This window comes from Amblyomma mixtum, chromosome 7 (genome assembly GCF_055824585.1).
Source record: "Amblyomma mixtum isolate Tamu chromosome 7, ASM5582458v1, whole genome shotgun sequence".
NCBI lineage: Eukaryota > Metazoa > Arthropoda > Arachnida > Ixodida > Ixodidae > Amblyomma > Amblyomma mixtum.
The window spans coordinates 44305579-44327799 of NC_143018.1; the positions used below are offsets into that span (position 1 = coordinate 44305579).

General features: G+C 48.1%; 1 protein-coding gene across 1 annotated transcript in view; it reads left to right on the plus strand.

The window, feature by feature from the left end:
- Nucleotides 1-800: 800 nt before the first annotated feature.
- Nucleotides 801-22221, plus strand: part of LOC149335844 (uncharacterized) — a 46865-nt gene continuing 25444 nt past the window's right edge. The window contains exon 1 of the mRNA XM_089554566.1: nt 801-1114. Within this exon, the coding sequence (XP_089410692.1) occupies nt 1066-1114 (49 nt within the window). The 5' untranslated portion in view covers nt 801-1065. The remainder of the gene's footprint in view (nt 1115-22221) is intronic.

Sequence of the window (22221 nt, forward strand, 5' to 3'; positions counted from 1 at the left end):
ATTTCAATCATCTAAAAAAGCTGCGGTGGGTTACTTGTGTCCACTGAGCAAGATACCAGAGGACGAGATATACAAAAAAAAAATGCTGCGTGACTTAAGGTTTCCACGCCCCAGCAATGGCCTAGTTTAATGTGGAGTAAACATGCTCTCAACTCTGCCTACAAAGCTACTCATTGGATATATAAAAAAAAAATAAAAGGAGAGCCTCCGACGCCTTTATTACCAACAATATGGCGGATGCACGTGCAGCGAGTAACCACGCCGGAGACAGAAGCGGTCACGTGGTAACAGCCCACGCTTGCGCTTACTCCCCTCAACCAATTTGCTCTTTCATTTCCCACCCCGCCGCTCTTTCTCTCCCTTCCCTCTCTCCCAACTTCTTTCTTTGGATTAATCAACTCAAAGGCCGCCACGCCTCTTGTTTTATTTGTGCCACGTTTTCGTCCGAGGCCACAAGCGGATGGACATCCCTCCCCGCCCAAAACGCTTTGTTCCTTTCTTTTCCTTGTCTTTCATTCTTTTTCAGTTCATATTTGTTCGCATGGCCCACGAAACGGGCAGGGTACGAACGTGAACGAAAACCGAATAACGGCGGTTCTCCTATTCGTTCGTTCGTTCCCTCCCTCGCTCGCTCTCTTTTTTCATTCTTGTTTCTTTCTTTAATACCTCTTTCTCAATTCTCCTTTCCTATTTCCTCCCACGCCTCCTTTCCAATCTCACTGGTGGCGTAGTGGCGGGCCAGCGGTTTTGTCCGATTTTGCGATTCGTCGCCCTCACTGCGCGGTGCGGGGGGTGGAAAGGGTCGGCGCGGTCCTCCCCGGCGGGGTTTTGAAAAATAACGCCGCCGGGAACGCCACCCCAGAAGTGACTGCCGCTGCACTACGGGAACGCAGAGAAAGAGCCATGCGTTCGACGCCGGGGTGACCGTTGAAGAGTTTCGCTGGTTTCGTCGACGTCGACTCGGCTTGGATATTCAGCATTGTGTTGGACACTCGTTGGAGTGCGCTTTATTGAGAACGCAAAGCGTTGAGGACACAGTGACAGTGAGCAGACTAGCTCCCGTGGATGTGCTTCGTCATGAAGCTAGCCTGGTTGGCCTGTGTCGTCACGACCGGTAAGTCCGTGTTCCTTTTGTTTCCTTTTGATTCACTTTGTGTGCTTCCTTCGTATTCAATGCTCTTGCTCACTGCTAAGGAGACAAAACAATTAATATCAAATGAAGGGAAGAAAAGAATCACGTGAGTGTTTTGCTCCATCCAACTACTCTGTAACGCGAAAAGTGTAATCAGGGAAAAGAGGAGTGAAACAAATGAAAATGCAAAAGAAGAGTAAATGTTGAATAACTGGCCAAGCAGGACCAGTGGTTCTATCCTGTAACGCCGGTGACCACTGAGTTTTTGGGCACAGAGTTCTAACTGGAGATTATTACCTTTCTCCATGTATGACTACTAGATGATCACGACGATGATGAACAGTTCCGGCGTATATTCTTCAGTACTCTTGAGCCTACGCTGGTGCCTGATGCAGGCGACGGTTCATTACCCATGAACACACGTCTTTTGCGAAATAATCGAAATAATTGTGAACACCGGACTACTTGGTACAACGCTCTGTATTGCGTCGTGTGATCCTTAAGTGTACAAACTTCAAATGAACGAAATGTTGAGTTTTAATGATTTTTGACTCATTGAGGATTAGCAGTGATGGTGACCTCACATTCTTGGGATCGTGCCTCTGCCTTTTACTTTGTTGTCCTCAACATTTTTCCCGGGCATCAACGTGCTTCTAGATCAAGAGCGGTGTGCTATTGATCTTATACCGTGATAATGAGCAAATTCAAATTTCATGCTTCGATGTTTGATCATAGAGAATGGTTTGATCGCTATCATCACTCTTGCGTAAAAACCACTGCCTCTTAAATACCAAAGAATATTAGGAATCAAGCATCTTCAGAAGCTTCTGAAATTGCTAAAGACAGAGCTCGTGAACGCTGAGTGATCTGCAACATTCGTATTAGAGTTTCGTACTAGCGCATTAATGTATTAGTATTCGTATTAGAGCGAAAGATAAGGCGAGCGTGCAGACAGATTTCGCACTAGTTCATGTGCAAATGCTACAATTCGAGAGTGTTATTTTTGTTGCAGTGACGTAGTTATTAATTATAGCTTTCTATAGGCGTCCAAATAAAATAGCTGGGTAGATAGTTGAGTTCAATTGTGTGCGTGAAATTTGAATTTACAAAGGAATGAAAGGCGACATCAGGCCCGGTTAGGTGAGAGTATGCTACTGCGATCAGCAGCATTGAAAACGTTGAAGAAACTGCCATCAAAAAATATTTGCTAAAGGGGCATAAATAGACACTCTAACACCTTGCCACATTAACTACGCGAGACTGTATCGGCTTTTACAAATTGTGAGCGACGCGAGAGCCGTGGCGTGTGGTACGCTATTAGGCTTTGCGCCAGAAACTGGCATACATTCGCTTTTTTTTTTGTTGCTGTAGAAGCGTTACGAATTACTAGGACATAACGAATGCGGTCGCTATCACTTCAGGGGTACCTCGTAACGGTATGAAAGCCAGTTTTGATGCCCAGTATTGGCGATCTGGACAATGAAGCAATAATTACGATGTGCTCACCAGGAAACACGACTTCGAATCCAACGTTCAAGGTGAAACTAAGTACAGGTGCTTTAAAAGAAGTGACCCACATGGACATAGCACTGTTCACGATCTCCGCTCCTTGAAATTCCCAAAATAAATGTCAACATAGGTTTTATTTGCCGTTTCAAGCTATGGTCATTCATTTACCATAAACGCAAACGTCTCAAGCCCTGACACTATATCTCTCTATGTCTGCACTTTGCTATAACTCCTGCATTCTGCATAATCTGCTCCTCAAATAGTTAAGCAGTAGCCGTAATACCGCAGCAGCAGCGTCTACCTACAAATGTCGGCGGTTATTTTAATCATAAAGGGAAAGACAGAAGAGGACCGAAATCTACCAATTGATTGTAGACCTATTGGAAAACTCCGGAGCCATAACTGGTTTACAAAGAACGAGAGCTGCCCTCTGATTGCGCGGCTTTTGCCGTTCAGAGATACGGTATACCGTGTGATTCTTTTTAAGCTCTACAGTTTTTAATCTTAACAAGTTGTAGATGTGTCGCTGCGGTCTTTGCAGATGAATTTTACAGCAAAGCGGACAATATCTGCGTTACAGAGCTCGACTAATAAACGGCTATTTACTAAAATTCAATAATCAACTTTTAAATTTATATTTGTCGGGCTCGAGATTAAAATGCGAAATTGAAAGCCTCCAACGTCGGAGTAGAGTCTAGTTGTTTAAATTTCTGAATCACCATTGGGGTTCGAAAGATGCACCTTTGACATCTCGTGAAGTTGGCTTTCCCGTGTCGCATATTGATGAAATGACGGCGCTCGCATTTCTAATGAAGCAAATACGGACGCACTTCATGCATTCGAAGATGTAGAAAGGTTCACGTGGTTTTGGCGATAATGCCACGCGCGGCGGAGCCCTTTTAAAAATATATCAACGCCGGAAAGCCAACTCAACCAGCTTTGAGAAGAGTATTTTTAACGCTTGATTGATTATTCGAACCACAATGCCAAATGAGAAAATTTAAAAGCTGGGATTGCCTTTGATTCTGGACCTGCTGTTTCACATATTGCGCCATAAAACCAAACATTAAAAAGTTGATTAGTTAATTTTAGGATTGGTTTATTGGGATTTAACGTCCCTAAGCAACTAAGGCTATGAGGGACGCCGTAGTGAAGGGCTCTGGAAATTTTGACCACCTGGGGGTTCTTTAACGTGCACTGACATCGCACAGCACACGGGCCTCTAGAATTTCACCGTCATCGAAATTCGGCCGGCGAGGCCGGGATCGATTAATTAATTAATTAATTAGGGGATTAGTTAATTTTATTTCGACAAATTAAAAAAGTTTAGTTAATTTTATTTTATTGACTGTCTTTAATCGAGCTCTATCGCGTACATATTGTCCGTCTTGCTGTACAAACCAACTGCACCTACCGCCCCGGCGTATCTATCATGGTCTTTAAAATACATTTAGTAATTTTTTTTAGAGAATCACACTGTATAGGTCGCATTCACGTGACGTCACGGGCGCCATTTTGTTCTCCAGCGCGTAGCTTCAGCAGTGCAGGCCGGAACAGGAGGAGATAATCCCTTTAGACACGCCGGCGGCCTTTCGCAGGGCTCCACAGGCATCAAAATGGCGGACGATGTGACGTCGGTGAATGCTCCCTATAGGGATCCTAACACGTGACGTAAGGCGCCACACTTTCACACAGTTTGCTCTCGCTCTGAGAGTGAACGGCGACGGGATCTGAAAGGCAATGTACAAGATTACCCAACACCTTTTCATTTCCATTTGAAATTCAGTTAGGCTGCGCCCGTTGCCTGCTCCTATTCCGCCCGTACTCGTCTCCTCTTCAAAAGTCGGGGGGCAGCACCGGGCGTGTTCGTGAACAACGGTAGGCTCCATTATCAGCGGAAGCCATCGTGTCAGAAAAACAACGCACTCCTCTTCTTTTCTCCTGCGGTGTTTTGTGCTACCCTTCTGCTCAGCCTCAATCTTTTTTATTATTATTTTTGTTTCGCATAAACGTTGCGCCGGGGCTTATGCCAGAAAAATAAGCTGACCAGGTCGCATGTGTCACCTGGACCTTACGCTCTTCCTGCGCTTTGTTATGCTAGAATGAACGGCTGACCTCGCTCGACGGCAGCGTGGTCACGTGGTACGCCCGCGACCAATCACATTGCTTGCAATGGCCCCTCCTTCCCCGCTTCATAACTGCCACAGGCACGGCTGCTCTCTAGCGTTCTTTTGGCGCTCCTGCCAGCTCAGTCCGCTTGGGACATTTTCACTTTTTTTTTGCATGGTGGTGTTTGTTGTGTTTTTTTCACTTTTCACCTTGCCCTTGCAATTATGTCCGCTCGTGTCTATAGACGGGCCTCGTTAGAGCGCCTTGGTTCTGAAAGCGAGCGCGTCACCATATGAATTTTAACGGACTCGAGGTGTTTGTGATACCCCCTGTACGAGGTCTGTTAGAAATGTATCCGACTTTATTTTTTTTTTTGCGAACACCTGATGGATATGAAACAAGCGCGCTTACAGCAGCCGACCTTGAACCCTCGTGCGCATGCACGAATTTTTTCCCGCCTGCCGATAGCGTCAGTCGCTGGGAAGCAGCGTTTGAGTGAGGCAGTGCGCAGTGCTCTCGTCGGTTTTTTGTTGCAAGGAAAATGGCGGAGCGAGAGGAGCAGCGCTACTACCTCAAATTTTGCCAGAAACTTGGCGATAGCCAAGTGGAAATTATTCGAAATGTTCAGACGGCTTTCGGTGATGATGCTATGAGCAGCACACAGATTAAGCAGTGGTGCAACTGGTTTAAAGACGGCCGCACATCCGTGGAGAGAGAGCCACGCTCCGGTCGGCCATCAAAATGCCGAAATGACCAGGTAATTGCCGAAGTGAACGCTGTGGTGATGTGGGACTGTTGTGTGACTATCCGAGAAATTGCGGAAGAGGTGGACATCAGCAATTTTTCTGCACATTCCATTATCACCGAAGATTTGGCCATGGAGAGAGTTGCGGCGAAATTCGTGCCGAAGCTGCTGACGGTGGAGAAAAAGCAGCTTCGTGTTGAAGTCTCACAGGAGATGCTGGATTCCACAAACAGTTACCCTGACTTCACCGACGCCGTAATCACTAGTGACGAGTCTTGGGTATACGGGTACGACCCGGAAACCAAATCCCAGTCGTCACAGAGGACGCATCCCACGTCACCAAGACCAAAGAAGGCCCGACAAGTGCGCAGCAATGTCAAAGTGATGCTGACTGCTTTTTTGACTCCCTCTGTGTGGCATACCACGAGTGCGCACCCCACAGGGTCAAAGAATGACTAAACAGTACTACAGGGATGTCCTCCATCGCCTACGTGGTGCTGTGCGGCGCAAGAGACCGGAATTAAGGTCAACAAGAAATTGGCGCATCCCTCGCGGCATTGCTCCTGCACATTCCTCGCATTTGATTCAGACTTTTCTGGCGAAAAACCATACTCCTGTAGTTCAACAGGCTCCTTACTCTCCTAATATGTCCCCCTACGACTTCTGGCTGTTTCCTAAAATCAAGAGGTCATTGAAAGGAGCGCGATTTCAGAAAAGAAAGGACATTATGGCTGCAACGACAGCAGAGCTAAATTCCATTCCGAAAAGGGTCTTTTCGGAATACTTCCAACAATGGCAGCACCGCTGGGAGATGCATATGGAGCCCCAAGGAGACTACTTTGAAGGTTATTAGGTTTCTAAGGCTCCAGTTATGCCAGTTTTTTTTTCTTCGGCCAAAGGTCGGATACTTTTCTAACAGACCTCGTATATGAATGTTTTTTTTCTGCAACCTGTAATTTAACCTGAGAATCGAATCTGCGCTAGTAAAAAACAGTAGACAGTTCGCTACAGAACACTGTTCTTTCTGTTGGGAGTTATATCTGATAGGTGCCTTGTAGAGTCACGGAGTAATACCAGTAGAGTCACAAATAGTAATGCCTCAGCGCAAACGTTCATACGAGTTACTTTGTCAACATGAGGGAATTATTTAAGGCAGGTGAGCTAATGGAGGAGTCGTTTGGGGAGGTCTTGCGCTCTCCTTACGTCTAGTTCATTTATCGACCGTTGATCCTCGAAAAAATTGAGGTTTCCTTCACGCGACTGCGACGTCACATTCCCCAATTATTTTTCTGCCGTCACAGATCCGGTATGGTGGTGTCCCCCCATTGTATGCGTTCTTTGATAAACCCGAAACTGTTGATCACTTCCTGCTGTCTTGCCGCTTCTTCTGCTCTAAAGGAGGCGCCTGATTGAGATCCTGTTTCAGCAACTCTTCCTGGGTTTGTCTACTAAGATTGTTCGTTCCTTTGGGGCTTCTACGCTAGGACCCGGTTGCAGAAACGTGTACTCCGCCTTTAACCCCCCCCCCCCCCCCCCACCCACACACACACACTTTTTTTTTAGAATCAAAACGATGCACTTGGTAAAAGTTTCCTTTATTCTTATTTCTTTTACAGCTCATGCCCATGATTCGTTCATACCTAAACTATTCTATTTCTTTTACAGCTCATGCCCATGATTCTTTCCTGTCGAAACCATCCTATTCCTTGCACATAAAACCCACTTCCCACATTCACTCAGTTATCTATATCATAGAAGCCAAAACATTTCTTACGTTAATAAGTCAGTCTTCTGCTTTCAAATGCTTTATTGCGGAATATTTTTGACATGAGAAATTCCCCGCCTGTATCTTGGCCTATCCACCGAGGGGGTGTGTGCCATTTTTTACTTGAGAACAACAACAAAATCAAGCAAACAATAACAATTGCTCAGTGATCTCGCAGCGTGTCTACTCGGCGAAGCAACGTGAACGGCCTCGGCGGCATCGACAGCTAGTATAGCCCGAGTGAAGATGCACTCGAACCCAAATAGATTCAGCGTACATCTTCAAAAATCCGCCTTGTCGATATTTCAAATAAAATCGACATGCGTCGTGTGTGACCACGTACACGGTCTCCCGCTTTGTTGACACTCAAGTGCCAGCTGAAACTTATAACAACCAACCAGGAAAGCGATCAAGTCTGTGAACTGTAGGATCGGGGATATAGCTGGCACTGTACGCGCATTCTAAAACAGCACAAAAAAGACACGGACAGCAGAAAGAGACGTACAAACAGGGCTGTTTGTACGTCTGTTCCTGTTGTCCGTGTCTTTTTCTACGCTGTTTTAGAATGAACAAGCACCAACTCGCCCAAGCTTTTACCTCAACTGTACGCTGTTCTTAAAGACTGAAACGTCCCGAATAAAGACACACGCCAAAGAATGAAGCACAAGTTGGTGCCCGTGTGTTTTATTGGTGCTTTATATTCTGTCCGCGTCCTTTATTCGCGCCGGTTAAAGCTTCGAGAGCACTGGGTCCGAAGGCAGCCTCTGCCGCCACGGTAGTGCATGGTAATATATGACAGCCGTTTAGCTTGGTTACTACGGAGTTACAAAGACTGCACAAAAGCCAAGGAAAGACACTGCCAATTGGCTTCCAATTACGGTCTTACAGGGGGCAGTTACCGTTAACCAAAAAGGCAAAACAAGAAATCGGTATATGAATCTTCACAAAATGCAGCCCCTGCTGTGGTATTTTGCCTCGATATTTCAGCTCTGAGATCGTGCGGATGTATGCTTCATCAGCTAGCCCAATAGTACACGTTACTCAAGTAAACACGTGGGTTTGAAGTTTGAAGTTTGAAAAGTTTATCCGGCCATATTTACAATATACCCCCGGGGAGAGGCAAAAGGAGGCAGGCAAAGCGTGCCTCCTGACGAGGCCATCATCCCGGCTAACACATCAGTACACAGGCGACTAAATGGCAAATCACATATGTAATAAAAAAACACTTTAGAAGAAAAGAACAGCATACTTTAGGGTAGCAAGCCTAATCACAAAGACAAAGTACTCCTAAAATCTTAAAAAACAGAAACATGACACCGTTACACCCGAACTGTCTAACCAGAAACATACAACACAACTAAAATAGAAAATCTTTTGCAAAATTGATAACAGACCCTGGAGTACAAATATGCAAGAAAAATCCACAACACTGATAAAACAACAAAACAACAACAGTGACAACCCACTCAATAAACACAAAAGTTACAAAACAGGACAGAGCAACTTTAATTTCTAGGGGTGTGCGAATATTCGAAATTTTCGAATATAATTCGAATGTTATATTTTTAGTATTCGAATTCGATTCGAAATCCAGGTATTCGTGTTGTCTCGAATATTCGACCCGACGCGAATATTCGTATCTAGCCGAATATTCAATGTGAGTACCGGCGTTCATTTCGGTCCGCAAGCCGTATTGACAGAGACATAACAACAAGGCGGCGCCCAGAGCAATGCGCATTCCTTCCTCCAAGGGCCATGCCGTAACTGACTGCGCTGTTGAGCTTCTTTGTGGCTATACCTGCGAAGCTGGTATAGTCAGAGCTGTGCACGAAGTACCTCGCAATACGTGCCAGTTCAGTGTCAAGTGAGAGGGCATTTTCTGTGGCTGGAGGAGTCGTTTCAGCCAGAAGGGAACTACTTCTGCCTGACCATGTGGAGCAGCGGGTTTTCCTTCACGACAACCTTTCATGTTCATCCCAGCAACGCGCTTTCGTGCTGATGGCAAGCTAGGCTTAATCAATGCTGTGTACCAGCCATCTTCTGTGATATTTCCACTCTTCTAAGAATAATGTTCGAGACTGATACTTTTTGTGCAGCCACACACACCTTTTGTGTTCATTTAATCATCGATAGTTGAACTGTGATGTTCTTCGGTGCTCAAATAAATGTTTTGTAGTGGTGAAATGCGTCTGTCCTTGATTATTCGATATTCGATTCGATATTCGGAGCCAAGTATTCGTATTCGATTCGTATTCGAAGAATTTGATATTCGCACACCCCTATTAATTTCTTTTTAAAAGCAATAGAACTCGTAGCTACTTGAGCTATTTCCACTAAAGATGGAAACTTCCTTTCCCGTGGGACGAACGTGGCAGTCTCCCTTACGAGCACCTCCGAAGCCAACTATGCCCGCTTACGCCCGGAGAATGTCCCCCACACAGCTGTCGCCGCACAGTGCGTCGGTCACGTTGTGTACGCGGACATGCGGGAACAGGAAAGCGGTGGCAACGTGGCATTCATCTGTGCACGCGGCATGTACGGAGGAGGAACAGCTACGGTGGCGCTAACTCATCCGTGGAACCGCTTTGGCGGAGGACCCCGGCCGCACCATCACCGCGGCCTCCGTTTCCGCCTCGGCTTCCGCTGCCCGACAGGGCCCGCCGATCGCGCCCGTCGAGGTCACTGAAGTACTGGCCGTTTGGTGTACACAAAAACCATGTTGTCTGAGGCTAGCCTGCGGCTACGCGTGGTTCGGAGGTGTTTGGGCTGCGTTATACTGACGCTGTGGACGGCGGCTACAGAGCTGAACGGTCAGATCTGGTTAGCGGGAGCTGTAGCCAAAGATTTTCCCTTGCGCGCTTGGACACCGTTGTGCAGTCTTAGGCACCTCATTTAGCTCATTGCATTAAGTCACTACCTCCGATCTTCACCTTCCCCTCTTTCTGTTCTTACCCCTTTACTTTCTCAGATGTGGAGTAGAAGGCCAAAGACACGTTCTGACGGTATACCTCTTCATCCTACCTAGCCGTATAGATTTCTGTATCCGCTGACGCAGCCACTTGAAAACTATCTTCTACCACTCAATATTATCATTTCAAAAGTAGATTATATATGCAGTGTCTGCCCTAGCGGTGCCTCAGAGTAGCTTCACATCACGTAGAGTGTTCACCATCGTCCTGTCTACGTTCATTTCAGGACAAAGGCCTGTTCTTACCATACATTGATTTGATCTAGACCATTGCTGAGCTGCAGAAGGGCCCAGAAAAACTGACCTTCAGTACGGTTGCGGAGACAGTTATTAGGCGCACGTGCTATCGGGGACAAAAGTTTGCGGGACGCGAGTTGTTGGAAAAACGTTTATTGTAGGTCCACCTCTCTACCCAGTCACCTGATTTTGTTACCAGATGAAGTAGCGTTTAGGCCTTTAACACGTTCATACAATATCATGCGAGTGGGTAGCGAGGTGGAGCTATACTAACGTTTTCCAAACAAACACGTCCCGCAAACTTTGTCCCCTATTACACGAGCTAAGAACGCCCAGGGAGGCCGCCGCGGTGGCTCAGTAGCTATGGTGCTCGGCTGCTGACCCGAAAGACGCGGGTTCGATCCCGGCCGCGGCGGTTGAATTTCTTTGGAGGAGAAATTCGAGGCCCGTGTACTGTGCGATGTCAGTGCACGTTAAAGAACCCCAGGTGGTCGAAATTTCCGGAGCCCTCCACTACGGCGTCTCTCATAGCCTTAGTCGCTTTGGGACGTTAAACCCCATAAACCAAACCAACCAACCAAGAACGCCCAGGGAAAAACGCATAACTCTATAGCTCCTAAGTAAAGCACGTGCTCAACCGCTTCCTGTATGCCTCGCATGATGCGCGCGGAAGTTTGGCCAGGAAGGCGCTTGGATGTACACGTGGGCTCATCGATTTCTTGGAAGCCCTTGCGAACTTTCCACAGGTTTTATTTTGCTTAATCGATGCACGCGACAAGTCCGTCGAAAATCGTTCGCTGTCACGCGCTTACTGATTTTTCGTTTTTGTTGGAAGGCCGCTCCCTGTTCTCTGTTGTGAGGCTGTTGTTTGTGCACGGACAATGACAACGTAATTAAAAGAGTTGGCCTGTATGGTTCCACTTATGTACCGAATTAAGTCGGGAGCATGTTTGTACCTTATGTGCCCTTGCACTGCGAGGCAGACTCTTTCTCTCACTGTCATTAATTTTCTGTGACTCAGTTTATTAATTTGCTTGCTGGACTCAATGTACGATTGCAGAACTTTGTCTTGACATAACAGAGGAACCATTACAGTCGACATGAATAAATGCTCGCGTTTAAACTGTGCGTGTCTTTAAAGAGTAGCGAATAGACATTATAAACATTATGAATAGACATAATAGACATCGGCTTCGGTACCTAGTAAATCGGCGCCACTGCATAGCTGCAGCACTGAAGGGACCTATATTCAAAACCTTAATGCTAATTCAATGCTCGCTTTATATACAATGACACTGGATGGGCACTAATATTCCTGCAGGTATTCTGTTCTGTACTTTTGAATCGTCAAAACCGCATTGTAAATCCTTGACATGGAACAAGGTTCCTGCCCTCCTCTTACTTAGATGAGTCCTGGCATGTGGGATTAAGGTGACGTGCCTGCGTTTTACGCATTCTTGGAGTGCACAATAAAGAAAAACGCGCATAGTGGGTGCAAGAGTAACCGTGATCACACCCTGATTTAAAGTAGTGCACATTGAAAAACTCTTGGGTTTTTTAGCATATCGTCTAAATTATCCGGTAAACAATTCCTACAGAAAGCTTCGTCTGCAATGCGCCATTTCTTAGAACTTTCACGTTTGCGCTGCATAGCCTACTTTAGAAATGTCACCTAAAACAAGAGATAAGTGTGGATATCATGTCATTGAGACCACATTAATGCCATTGTTTGTTGAAATTTGAAGCGTAGCAGCTATGCTAAAGGCGAAATGGAGATAGTTTGTGTGGTGCGTAAATGCTGCAAGTGGCGTTGTTTTTTATTCTTTGAAAGCTCTGTTGTATTTTATTATGTTGTGTTGAGTTGAATTGTGTTGCATTGTATTGTATTGTTTTGTATTCTATTGTATTGTGCTTAGCCAGTGCTGTGATGCTCACACCTTTGGCTTTATAACGTAGTGTATGTGTATGCCAGTGTCATTCAACGAGGCTACGCGACATTGATCTGATTTGCCCATTCATACTGTCCTATTTCTGATATCAGATCAGAAATAAGATCAATAGCTAATTAACTTAATTTGATTTCCCAGTTCATTTAGAATACATCGAGTTACACGTGAACATTCCGTTAAATTGAAATTGAAAGTTTGGGCGTTACTGCACGTATAGAAAACCGTTTCTTAAAGCCCCATTATATATCAGGTAACCAATGGATATTTCCCGCTAGTGCTGGTCAGAATTTTCAAGAAATAAAAGCTACTTATTTTTAAAGGATGGTCTAAGCGAACTTGTCAGGCAAACAGTGTTTGGCAAGCAGTGATTTCAGCTTCTCCCAAAGGCAGACCATTAGGCGGTCGTCAGCTTCCTGACTCAACTCCGCGACAGCTGACGTCATCAATTACCGTGATGCACCTCGTCGGCACTTCCCCGAACGCAACGTGTGAGCGAGCATTAGTCCAGCAGGCAGGTAGCTGTGAGGCGGGGCACCGCCACCTAGCGAGCGGCGTGTCGACACTGATCGTGCTCGGAATGCCGAATCGTTTCGGCACTGCTGACGCTCAGGCACACGCTGTATGGCTGTGGACTTTACTGCGAAGGCACTTACGCAAGCCCCGTGACGCCCGTAGCTGTCGACATCGCGACCTTATGTTGCCCCCTTTATTATGAAAACGCCCTGATATTTAGGCTGCCCGCCATTTCTTTTTTTTTTTTTGCTTGCTCCTACGTTCCCGTGAGGTCGCTTTCATTACTCTTAATATTAGCCCCTCTGACGCACTTTATTCATACTGATAGCTTTGGTTACGTCTCGTTCTCGTTTCGTAATGCTCGATAATGACTGGCAAACTCTATGATTAATTGGCTAGTACGCGTGTTATATTACTACGAGGACAAACGCAATATATCCTGCGCCTGATCTTTGTTCAGTGGACTCTTTACGTTCATTATCATGCGTTGTGCGGACGAGGGCACATGAGACATATGTTCGACGTGCGTAAGGCCCCATAACCTTCAATTATTAGTCGTTTTTTTGTTCCTTTTGTTTTATCTATGTGCTTAGAAGGGAGATTATGGGATGGCAGCTTGTTCAATGCATTTTCCCTCTAGTCTTACTGCCAGGTCACCTCCCAATTTTCTTAACATCTGCACGCACCAGACTAAGGCCGCAGTTGTCTTGCGATATTTAAATTGAAAAATATCAGTACATGAACGAAACGTCTACGAGGAACGGGTGGAACAACGCTCCAAGGCAGTGTCTAACCCTGCACATGAGCATTGAAATTCAGCAAACTTGCCTAAGAGACGGTCTGTATTGGTCGCGCCTGGTATCTGTTATGTTGCATCTCTTTTCCACTTCTGGGAAAATCTTGAAAACCGCGGAAGGAAATGCCTTTAAGCATGACCACAATTCCAAAAACCTGCCCCTAGAAAAATATGCTGCTGAGCTGTCGTGGTTTGTGTGAAATAAAACGCCGACTACAGATTAAGTGAAGCTTGCGTGCGCACAGTTATATTGTCTGCGTTGCCGTTCATAAAAAAACATTGTTCCAGGAAACCTACCTGCCCCAGTGTTGCCACAGTAAATAAGTATAACAAGAACAGAAAGTAAGCGTAGAGCACGCTTCCTTTCAAGGGGAATGTTACCTGTGACCCTGACAACGACCCTGGAAGAGCGAGTGGAAGCTAAATGAAACAGACTCATTCGCTGGCCATTAAAATAATTGGCTATTATACGGCCCCTAGAGAGTACCAGGGCCGTTCTGTGAGCCCCGCCCGATCCTTGACTGCGATTCGCTGTTTCTATGGCCTTCACAAAAACTCATTCTCTCTCTCTCTCTTTTCTTCCTCGCTGGGGAAAGACTGGAGGGCAAACTATCCCCATTGGGATGAAGCTTCATAGTAAATTCTCCCTGTTGAGGGACACCACCTGGAACAACCCTGCATTCCAGGCAAATATAGCGGCCCGGTTTCTTTGTTGGGTATCAGCGGGGAGAGGAGAATAACAGAATAAGCGGCTGAAAGCACAGACGTACAGTCGATGCAACCCTCTCGTCGCTTTATAAGGCGAAAGCCTTTAATGCCTCATACTGTCGTTAGCAGACGCGTCGGCAGGAGTGTCGACAGACGCGTCGGCAGGAATGTCGACAGACGCGTCGGCAGTCGTGTCGACAGACGCGTCGGCAGATTCGTCTGCCTTTCGGCGTCACTGCTTAAAAGGCTCAAGGTTCCAGCATGAATAAAGGCGCATCTTAGTGAATGCATGGGCTTCATAAATAAAATAAAAGGAGTAAAGTCAAGAAAAGGAAAATAAAAATAAGAAAATAAACAAAAATAGAAACAAGATGTTGAAATAAAAATAAAAAACAATAAAATTAAGAAAAGGAGCAAAAAATTAATAAACAAAATATGAAAAATAAAAAGTAAGCAAAAACAAACAGTGGCCAGGAAACGCTTTCGCCTTGCAGCACTTTAGAGAGCCAAAGTGCCCCCTGAATTTTTTTGCCATCGTCAAGGGATTGCAGGCGCCCTAATCTCACGTGCGGGAGGTGCGGGGTTCGATTCCTAATGCTGATGAGCCCCCCTCAGTGTTACAATCCGCTGGCTTTGCGCAGGCCTATTGCTCGGCTTCCTTAGGGTGAAATGCTTGGGAAATGGGTCTCTGATCTCACATTGAGTAGATGAAGACACCTTATGCGATGAGGCTCTTTGGCTGAAGATGCTCTGGTCCCAGAACAATTCTTCATCGTCAACAAGCCCTAATCTTGAGACTATTATTGCGAAAGCAATACTACTTGCACTTTCACGCCTTTGCGTGCCGCGGCCGGTTGTACCATGGCGTAGGTACGGATATTGCTTTCGCAATTACCGGGCTTAACCAAGCTAAGCCGCAGCGAATTTTTGTTCTTATTATCAATAATACTGCTGTTCTTTTAAATCCGAGAGACCAGTGAGCGTCGAGTGCCTTGTATGAAACGTCCACAGTGTGTTCGTATACTTTTACCAGAGCAGTTCCATGGCATCAAACCTGGGCCAGAATCCAGGCAGTCAGAGGCTGAATTCACGTGTTAGATCCTGTAGGAAGACATTGTTATGTGGTAGTAAGGCAGAGGTCGTAACAACGTCAGAGAGCCGATGAAGTTAGTTAATAGGCGACAGGCTTAGAATTAGGCCTCCGTGCCGTGGAAATGCTCGCCTTTTATCCAGCTGACTTGTTTATACGACCGACCCTGGACCACCGAGCGACAGTCCCAATCAATGATTGGGGATCAGACGAATGACATAACGGTGCACATGAACAAACATGATTATAAGATGGTGGACGACTTACTGCTGCGATTGAGGACGAGATGGCTTTGGTGAAAGACTGTCACTAAGAACTAGGAGATAACGGCTCATGAACATGGGCGTGTGCCGAGTGGCATAGGCGAAGCGCTGTCTTGTATCGATGCCGTCGTTTTAAGGCGTCGTGTCTGGCCGAGTCACTGTCTTTGTCTTCCAATCGCGTTTTTTTTATTGTATATACACCTTTTATTTATCAACCTTCCTCATTCACTTTCACGGTCATTAAGCAGAGTGATCAATTTGATACGCGAGTCATCACGCCAGGTACGTACATCAAGCTCCCGGCGGCTATCGCATTTGAGGAGCACAGCAATGTGTCCAAAACGTTACGTTTGGTTGAAGTGTTCGCTTTTTTGTTGTGATTGTTGTGATGATATTCGTTTTATTAACGTTTCTGCCCTACCTTTTTAAAAAGTCATGATACTCGGCCGCCGCCGTAGCTCAGTGGTTATGGTATTGGACTGTTGACCCCACTGATGCAGGTTCGATCCCGGTCACGGCGGTCGCATTTCGATGGAGGTGAAATGCTAGAGGGTCATGAACTGTGCGAGGTCAGTGCACGTTAAAGATCCCCAGGTGGTCGAAATTATCCGGAGCCCTCCACTACGGCGTCCATCATGGGACGCTAAGCCCTATAAAAATTAGGCGTGGTTCAACTACTCTTGAACCTGGTTAGAGAGCGAAAGCTATGGCATATCGGGCAACGCGGCTTGGCGTCGGTAACATTTAGTGCGTTCCGGACACTGGATAGGCAGCGCACCCACCCTGCCACCCTGGCAGGTGGAAGTTAACGGTTGATCGCGAGATGCTCACCTAAAGAACGCTGCGACGTACTGCTGCAGTTCCTCAAAGCGCTATTCAGGCGCCCACTGACCCAGGGAGGCAGTTATGCGCCTAAAACGTTGTCAACGCCACCGCCAACGAACACAATGAACGCCGACGGCCTACGGCTTCAATGCCGCGTTTCTGCCACGCCGTTGTCAATGCCAACGCATGAAGCGCACATCTGAGCTTGGCGCATGATAGCCTTAGATGCTTATGCGCCACTAAACCCAACCCAACACAACGCACATCTGTCACTACCGTCACGTAGCTTAAAGCGCGACTAAGGTGTCCACTTTCCCGGTGGTGGTGATGAAAACATTTATTAAGAATGAACAGGAGGTATGTTTTGATCAGCCCGTAAGGGACCGATCCTTACAAACACTAGGTGGAGGTCCCTAGTATGGGACCCCAGTGGCGGTGGCCGCCGCCCGGGCGCGCCCGACTAAGGCCTGTTGGGCCTGTAAGTCGTGGCAGCCGAGCAGGGTCCTTCCCAGTCCTCCCGGGTTGGGTTGGGGATGGGGGGAATAGCGGGGTTGGAGGGGCAGGCCCACACCATGTGATAGGTGTCAGAAGACACTGCACTACAGCGTGGGCAGCTGCCGCTAAAGGAGGGGTCAAAATGTTTTAGCGCTGCCGGGCACAGCAATGTATTTGTGAGAAGGCGGGAAAGGAGCCGTTCATCCGCCTTCTTCAGGCCTTTACATGGGGTAGGGTAAAGGCGATGACAATTTTGATAATATGTTGTAATATCTTTGAATGTATAGACCGGATTAAAATCGGGCTCCTGATCAGGTGGGGAGGAGGAAACAGCCCGGTGAGAGAGCGCGCGGGCGGCTGCGTCTGCTGCCTCGTTGCCTGCCAATCCCTGGTGAGCAGGGGCCAATATAAGGTAACGGTGTGCGGGGTCCGTATCCCGTATGCAATTTTGGTAGATTCGATAGACTAGGAAGGGAGTGCAGCCTTGTTCGACGTTCTGACAGGCCCCTCGCGAGTCGGTGATTATGTATTTTTAATCGGAATGTGAGGCCGCGAGAGCAATCGCGACCTCTTCTGCTTGTGTTACACTGCTGGCTCGGAAGGTGAGGCCGTTAACTGTGTTGTTGTTGCGAACCACCGCGACCGTGTACCACCCCCCGTGGTGAGGACCGGAGGCGTCCACGTAGTATACACCTGTTTTGTTGCCATAATGTCGGGCTAGCGCTTCCGCTCGTGCCAGGCGCCGACCATTATGGTCTTCGTGTGACATGTTTGCTGGAAGATGCCGCACGTGGAGGGCACGTCTCCACAGTTCTGGGATGCGAAACCTTTCTTCCATTGGAAGGGTGTGTTGGATATGAAGTCGAGCAAGAAGGCGGCGACCCGACTCCGTTAGCGACAAGCGCGTGTACTGGCTTGTAGGGTGCGCCTCCCGGAGCTCCCGGAAAGTATTCACCACCCCAAGAGCCATAAGCCGGCTGTTTGAAGTAGTGATGGAGAGGTCAAGGGCACGCTTAGCGCCACTCGACGAACCCTGGCTTCTTTCACTCTCCCACTCACTTTCCATATCTACCGACGAATCCCAGTTGTTGTTGTTACGACTGTAGGAATGATGAAAGGGAAAGTGCACGGGCCTGCCCAGTGGCTCGGGCTGAGCCACACTCGCTGCCACGTGCAGACAGAGGAGAGCTGAAAGATGTGAAAGATTGAAAGAACGGACGCGCTTCGCAACAACCGCGTCCGCTGTAGCGACGACGCCGGTTGTAACAGATACCGCAAGCCCCTCAACCGATGAATCCAACCGAGCCACCCCTTCTATATATACGATGCAACGCCGGCTCCTCCTATGTTGCTGCAACGCGGTTTCACCGGCTGCTCCTCTGACGTCATGCCATATGGCGCGGCGCTGCCAGCTGCGCTGGTTGCTAGGCGGCGGCTCCGCTCGCGTTGTGGCCACCGGCCACAGCGAAACGGCGAGAATGCAGTCAATGTAGCTCTCACTACAATAATTTCGGCCACCTGGGGATCTTTACCTTGCACTGACCGCACAGCACACGGGCGCCTTTTGCGTTTCGCCTTCATCGAAACGCGGCCGCCGCGGTTAGGTTCGAACCCGGGTACTCCGGCTCAGTAGAGGAGCGCCTTAACCACTGAGCCACCGCGGCGGCTATTTCCTTTCATGTATGTAAGTGGTTTTAATAAAACATGATAAATGGAAGGATACGATATGATAGGATAGGATAGGACAGGATAGGATAACTCTATTTAGCTCAAGTGCAAGTGCTTTTATGCGGTCAGATGAGTCCATCCGCAACGGCCGGTTGCCCCTATTCCAGGGCTCCACTGGATGCTGCCGTCACCTGAGCTCGCCGTATCAGAGAGAGAGAGAGAGAAACAACTTTATTGCCATAGATTGGCGGGATTTAGGGCAGGTGGGCTTGGTGTGGCCCCCAGGTGGGGGCGACTTCCTGGGCCCACGAAATGAGTGCCAGTTGGATGCTCTTGTGTGGCCTTTTGAGGAGTTGGTTCCATCCTTCTTCGGAGGGAGTTGGCAGTAAGGTTCGAGGGGGCGGATTTCCCGCGCAACCCCAGAGGATGTGTGCCTGGGTGGCGATTTCTCCCTGGTAACAATTTTGGCTGACGGGATCGTATTCCCCGTCTGTGATGAGTGAAAGTCTAGAATGGCTAAGGATAGAGTGTGTCTGCAACCTGCGGAGCAAGGTGGCTTGCGCTCGATTCAAGTCGGGGTGTGGAGGCGGGAACTGGCGTCTCATCTCCCTGTAGAGGTTGGTAATTTCGGCAAAGGTCTGGGGAGCTTCGGCAAGAGTGTCTGGGTCCGTGGGGCCGGCCGCCCGGGTGGTTAGTCCTCGGGCTAGTCGGTCGACCCCTTCGTTTCCAGAGTTTCCCGCGTGGGCGGGTACCCAGACCAGGTTGATCTTATGGTCGAGAGTGCAGCCGCGAAGGATGCGTGCAGCGGGGTGGCAGATAAAACCTGCCGAGTAATTTTGTATCGCTCTTTTGGAGTCGCTTAGGACTGTGCGCGTACGTGGGTGGTGGTGGTGAAAAACATTTATGGGAAATTAAGTTCTTTACAGAAAGGTGATTGGGGTAGGACCCTATTGGCCCTATCCCCTTACAATACTGTGTGGAGCCCCTATTCCGGTGCCCCGTTGGCAAGCAGCGCCGCCCGCGTCCTGTTGAACCAAAGCCTTTTGGCTCTTTAGGTCTTGACAGCCGAGCAGGGCCGCCTCCTAGTCCTCTCTGGTGGGGTTGGGGTTGGGGGGGATAGATGGGTCAGCGATGGCCAGCGCGATGGCGGTTTCTTCTGCCGCTCTCGGAGAGTGAGCTACTACTGTGGCGGCGGTGACGAGAGTAGATTGTGACGTGGTTGCACAAGCCACGTATGTGTTTGCACTTTGCCGTGCAGCGTCTACGTATATTGCGTGTTCGTCGGCAAGGTATGTGGCATCTAGTGCTTGGGCTTTCAGTTGACGGCGCGTATCATGGCGGCTAGGTAGCATGTTTTTGGGGATTGTTGTATCAGACCTATCTGGTCATCGCGGCAGTCGCTGGAGAACAGACCCTCCCATTGCTCCGCACTTGGGTTTGGCATAATTGGGACGATGTCGACTTTTTGACATGCCCATGTTGCGTGATACAGTGTAGGTTTTCCATGGCACCACGTACAATTGTGTGCGTAAAGTGTGGGGTGAATTTTACTTAGTGTGTTTAGATTTGGATATGACCCAGTTTGAAGTTGTCTCCATGTGACAGCCTCTTCTTTGTTTAAGGTTGGTTGCTTTTATGGGGTTTAACGTCCCAAAGCGACTGAGACTATGAGAGACGCCGTAGTGGAGGGCTCCGGAAATTTCGACCACCTGGGGTTCTTTAACGTGCACTGACATCTTTGTTTAAGGATTTGTGCGGTGGTGGGTACCGCATCCTGCTGCCTTTGTAGATGATGAGTATGGCCGAGTATTCCTGAGGTACTGGCAGGAATTCCTCTAGGTAGTTGACGTTGGATTCTAGGTAGTTAGTATATGCTCGAGCTATCCTGTCCCCCTCTTGGTTTCCTGCCACCCCCGTGTGCCCCGGTACCCAGATGATCACATGTTTGATCGGCTTGTGTGGTTCTGCATCTGTTGATTGCGTCTTACAGTCAAAGACTTTTGCTAGCCCCGGCATCTGCTATCAATCCTGGAAGCACCTGTGCTGGGGCAGCGAAATAGAAGGATAGCAGGCAGTGTATAGAAGTGAAATTAAAGAGTTGAGGGGATATTTAGAAAGAACAGGGGGAGAGGTACATTGGGCGATAAATATATTTACATATTAACGCAGTAACATATGTACAGGTCGCACGCGCATGATGATCGGTTCACCAAATTAAAATTGGAAATTGGTTTTTGAGGAAAGGAAAATGGCGCAGTATCTGTCTCACATATATCGGCGGACACCTGAACCGCGCCGTAAGGGAAGGGAGGAAGGTGGGAGTGAAAGAAGAAAGAGAGAAAGAGGTGCCGTAGTGGAGGTCTCCGGAATAAATTCGACCCCCTGGGGATCTTTAACGTGCACTGACATCGCACAGCACACGGGCGCCTCTTGCGTTTCGCCTCCATCGAAATGCGGCCGCCGCGGTCGGGTTCGAACCCGGGTACTCCGGCTCGGTAGACGAGCGCCTTACCAAAACCAATTTTCAGTGCTATTCGGGTGTCCACCGAGAAGCGAGGCCGTTCCTGCGCCCTTTCCTTTCCTCTAAACCAATTTTCCTTTTTTTTTGACTACGAGGTATGCACGAAGTTCTGCCCGCTATCACTGCTATACTTAGCTACTTTTCTGATAAAGATAAAGTCATATAACGATATTTACTAAAAGACCGACAAGCATGAGGCGTAGAATTATTTCAAAATAATAGCTGCTGAGGCAGTCGCGGAGCTATGAAAAAAAAAAGATTTCTAAGTTTCAAGAAAATGCAGCCAACTTTGAGCGCTCCTTCTAATGACATCGCCGAATAATGAAAGGAAGAGAGCAGTGAGTGCAGTGTTTGTGTTTACTGCTTTGTCGCGAAGTTTTGCCGCGTTACCCTTATGTCCACTCTGAACTGTTTGCCTCATTTGTTACTGTCACGTCTGGCCGTTACAATAAATTTCCCTTTATATGGCAAGTGTGTTTAGACCCCCTTGGCTCCGTGGACCACCGCACGGTCCCACTCTACGTCGGAACGTTCATGTGGTGTTTGTTCATGACGTCGGCACCCCGAAGCATCGCAGCAAGCTGCGATGGCGGGTCCAGAGACGAGAACACGACCTCCCAGTTCTCCAAACTTGATAACGCGGGCTGTCCCTGCGGGGGAGGATCAGCAGGGCAGCCGAAAAGGATGTGGGAGAGTGTGGCGTGAGGGTCGCCGCACAGGGTGCATGCAGGGGAGGTGCCACAGTAGAGAGATAGCAGCTGAGGGGATGAGAGAAAGTGGGTCTGGAGGCGGGGTGGGGAGGAGGGTAAGTCCGACGGTCCAAGCGGGGCATTTGCGTGAGCTCTGCAAAGGTGTGCGCCCGTTCTCTCGAGAAGCCTGGACCGAGGCCGCCCTGAGCCCGGCAAATCAAACCTCGGGCCAATTTATC